Raw genomic sequence first — 3,186 nt, forward strand, 5'->3', positions numbered from 1 at the left:
AGCTTGAACAATCTTAACCCTTGAAGCATGGTTTCTACTAATTAAGGACATGAATTTGAAAATGTCAGAGATGCAATGCCAAGAGAGGCCCCTTGGAGGTAGGGTTTTCAGTTGTTTAATATGATTGTCAGGTGGTACACTAACAATTGTTGGATTTTATTGAACTTCTCAGATGAGGGATGATAAGATGGTAGGATTATATATCTCAAATCTTGTCAGATCATTTTGTAGGTCAACTAATGAAGAATCAAAAAGTAATATGTTAAATTTTTTTTTGGTATCCCTACCCTATGAACATTTCCTCATTTTTCTGTCTTTAATCCTGCTGATAGATTTAGTTTATCAGCTATGGTTTTGTTTCTCTTTTACTGATCTTAGATACAATATAAAATACCGAAAATAGGCGAATATTAATAAGAAAATTTTCCGGAATTTTGGATATTTTTCGAGAATTTTTCGGAGCTCGTATGGATGAATTTATGGGGATAGAAACAGAGCCCGGGAAAGCCTGTTTAGGTTACCCAATTTAAGTGAGGAAAAATTTTATTTTTCTTTTTTGGTTTTTCTTTTTCTTTATTTTTTTTTCCCCTCCTCTTCTGTCGGCGTGTCCCAAGTCTTCCCCGCGCGCCTTCTCTTCCTCTCACGCGTGCCCTAACCGGCGCCGCAACCGCCGCTGCCTCCCTCTCCTCTGCCCGACGCCGACGACACCAGGGAACAGAGAGTCGGCGATTGAGCATCTCCTCCCTCCCTCTTCCTTTCTTCTTCTCTGTCTCCGCCACTGAGGTCGGGATGCGCCGCCGCCCCTCTCGGCCGGAAGCTACCTCCAAGCCGAAGCCCTAGCCACGGTAAGGTCTGAGCCCCTTCCCCCTACCGCCAGCGATGTCAAGCACCTCTGCGCAGTGCCGCCGGCCTTCCTTTTTGCCCTTGGAGTATATTTTTTTTTTATTTTTTTTTTTAATTTTTGGTTCGGCTTCTCTTCCAGTTCACAACATCCCGTCGGCGAATCCTCTTCTTCTTCCATGTCAAGCCACCGAAATCTTCCTTTACCTAACTGACAGTGGTTCCTCTTTCCTTCGCGAAATATCGATTCAGGAGATCCAGCAGTAGCCTCTCTCCTGAAACGAATAGGCTCGAGCGCCTGCCGCTGCCCTAGAACTGTGGCCACGATGAAGCTTCATTTTGGTCACCCAAGATCCCAAATCTGATGCAGGCGGGTAGTGATAGACTTGTGAGTTGTTCTTCCGACTTTTCTGTAATTGCTTATTTAGGCTAACAATTCGGTATGTGCCCCGAAAGGCTGCTTCGAACCGTTCCCCACGAAGCGGAGAATCCCATCGAAAAGTCCCTCAGAGAAGCATTCCTTCTCCTGCAGGACCAGTTGAAACCCCCTTTTCCTCTTACGATCCCATTTCCTCCCGAGTACTCCCAATTGAATCATGCAATTGCTTTCGGCATACTGGCACAACCGCATCTTGCTAAAGTGCATCTCACCCACCTTCACTCCATTGTTGTGGACGGATATGAGATTTTCACCTCCATCCTCCTCAAACTTTGCAATGAATCCTTCTCCAGGCTGTTGGAGGTTCCTAAATGTCAGCTGCTCTGGGTGTGCTCAATGCTGATCCACGTCTCAGCCGAAAAGATTGAAACTTTGTTCATTTCTCTCATGAGGCAGATTACTGGAGGGGATTTCAGCGAGTCCAATTTGTGGTTGAGTGTCGAGGTTCTTAAAATATTGTCTAACAATTGGGATTGGTTGGTGGAGGAGCCTATAGTCCTCTCAAGTGCATTGTATGTCTATCTCAGGTTGTTAGCAGATCATTTTAGGTTAGGAGGAAGCTTCAAGTTGGAAGAGCTGAAGAGGATGGAGATTGACTTTTGTGTCAAGGCGTTGAGAGAACACTTTCAGTTGTCTATGCATATTGGTAGAGATCTTGTCCGTATTCTACAAGATGTGACCTATATTCCTGAGTTCAAGGACATTTGGAAGGATCTGCTGTTTGATCCTAAAAGTTTCCAGGTTTCAGAATTTTCCAGTCTGTCCAACCTTTATTGGAGAAGAACACCATCACACTTTTTCTTGCTGAGGATCAGTCCCCAAATGGAAAGCCAATTGAGGTTTTTGCTCACCTTTGTGAAATGGGGGAGCCAGAAAAGGTACCAAACATGGTTTGTCAAGAAGCACTTATATTGGCCTGGTAGTGAGTCTATGATAAGTGACATAGTTCGCTTCATATGTTGTGTCCACCATCCTTCGAATGAGATAATTCATTCTAATGTCATATCGAGGTGGGCAGTCATTGGTTGGCTTCTGAAGTCTTGCAGGAGGAATTATTATGAGGCAAATGCAAAGCTTGCTTTGTTTTATGACTGGTTGTTTTTTGATGAAAAGATTGACAATATCATGAACATTGAACCTGCAATGCTTTTGATGGTAAATTCTGTGCCACAGTATGTTGATATTACACATATGCTGCTAGAGTTTTTGTTTCTGCTAGTAGATAACTATGATGTTCATCACAGAGAGATGCTTGCTGGGAGTGTTTCAGCATCTATTAATTTATTGCTCAGAAAAGGCGTGGTACATTCATTGGATCCTCTGATTTCTTGTAATTCGATCTCACCAGCGCTCAGGGAAAGGCTCAACTCGTTCCTTCCAGCACTACATCTGTGTTGCCATAAAAAGGTTAATGAAGATGAAACATCTATTGACATTTGACGGTATATTGCTCATAAAATAGACATTTCCATCACTGCATGTTGGCTGGTTGGGTGACAGATCCGGAATATGACATATTTCATCACCTTGTTCCCGTGAATATTATTTTTCCTAATTATCAGCAGATTTAAAATTTTTATATCTTCTCTGTATCTATTTGTTTCTTTATCTTCGACTCTTTACAAGAAAGGATTGTATGATATTGTCGACGTTTACCTAATTGGTACAATATAATTTCTTTGAATTTGAAAATGTCAGAGATGCAATGCCAAGAGAGGCCCCTTGGAGGTAGGGTTTTCAGTTGTTTAATATGATTGTCAGGTGGTACACTAACAATTGTTGGATTTTATTGAACTTCTCAGATGGGGGATGATAAGATGGTAGGATTATATATCTCAAATCTTGTCAGATCATTTTGTAGGTCAACTAATGAAGAATCAAAAAGTAATATGTTAAATTTTTTTTTG

The 3,186-nt window shown here is 41.9% G+C and overlaps 1 protein-coding gene across 2 annotated transcripts; it reads left to right on the forward strand.

Annotated features, from left to right (window-relative positions):
- The first annotated feature begins 590 nt into the window (after positions 1-590).
- On the forward strand, positions 591-2,945 carry LOC121967203 (integrator complex subunit 3-like). 2 transcript variants are annotated; one of them, XM_042517281.1, is made up of 3 exons: positions 591-845; positions 983-2,434; positions 2,524-2,945. In XM_042517281.1, exons 2-3 carry the CDS (start codon positions 1,283-1,285, stop codon positions 2,557-2,559), a joined length of 1,188 nt encoding a protein of 395 aa, XP_042373215.1. In that variant the 5' UTR covers positions 591-845; positions 983-1,282; the 3' UTR covers positions 2,560-2,945. The 2 variants fall into 2 exon arrangements, with proteins under 2 accessions (XP_042373215.1, XP_042373214.1); XM_042517280.1 differs by having other exon boundaries at positions 983-2,945.
- Positions 2,946-3,186: the final 241 nt, after the last annotated feature.

The sequence above is a fragment of the Zingiber officinale genome, chromosome 3B, assembly GCF_018446385.1.
Source record: "Zingiber officinale cultivar Zhangliang chromosome 3B, Zo_v1.1, whole genome shotgun sequence".
Classification (NCBI taxonomy): Eukaryota; Viridiplantae; Streptophyta; class Magnoliopsida; order Zingiberales; family Zingiberaceae; genus Zingiber; species Zingiber officinale.

Coding starts and splice junctions, on each gene's coding strand:
- LOC121967203 (XM_042517280.1), top strand. CDS start 1,283: ATGTGCCCCGAAAGGCTGCTTCGAACCGTTCCCCACGAAGCGGAGAAT.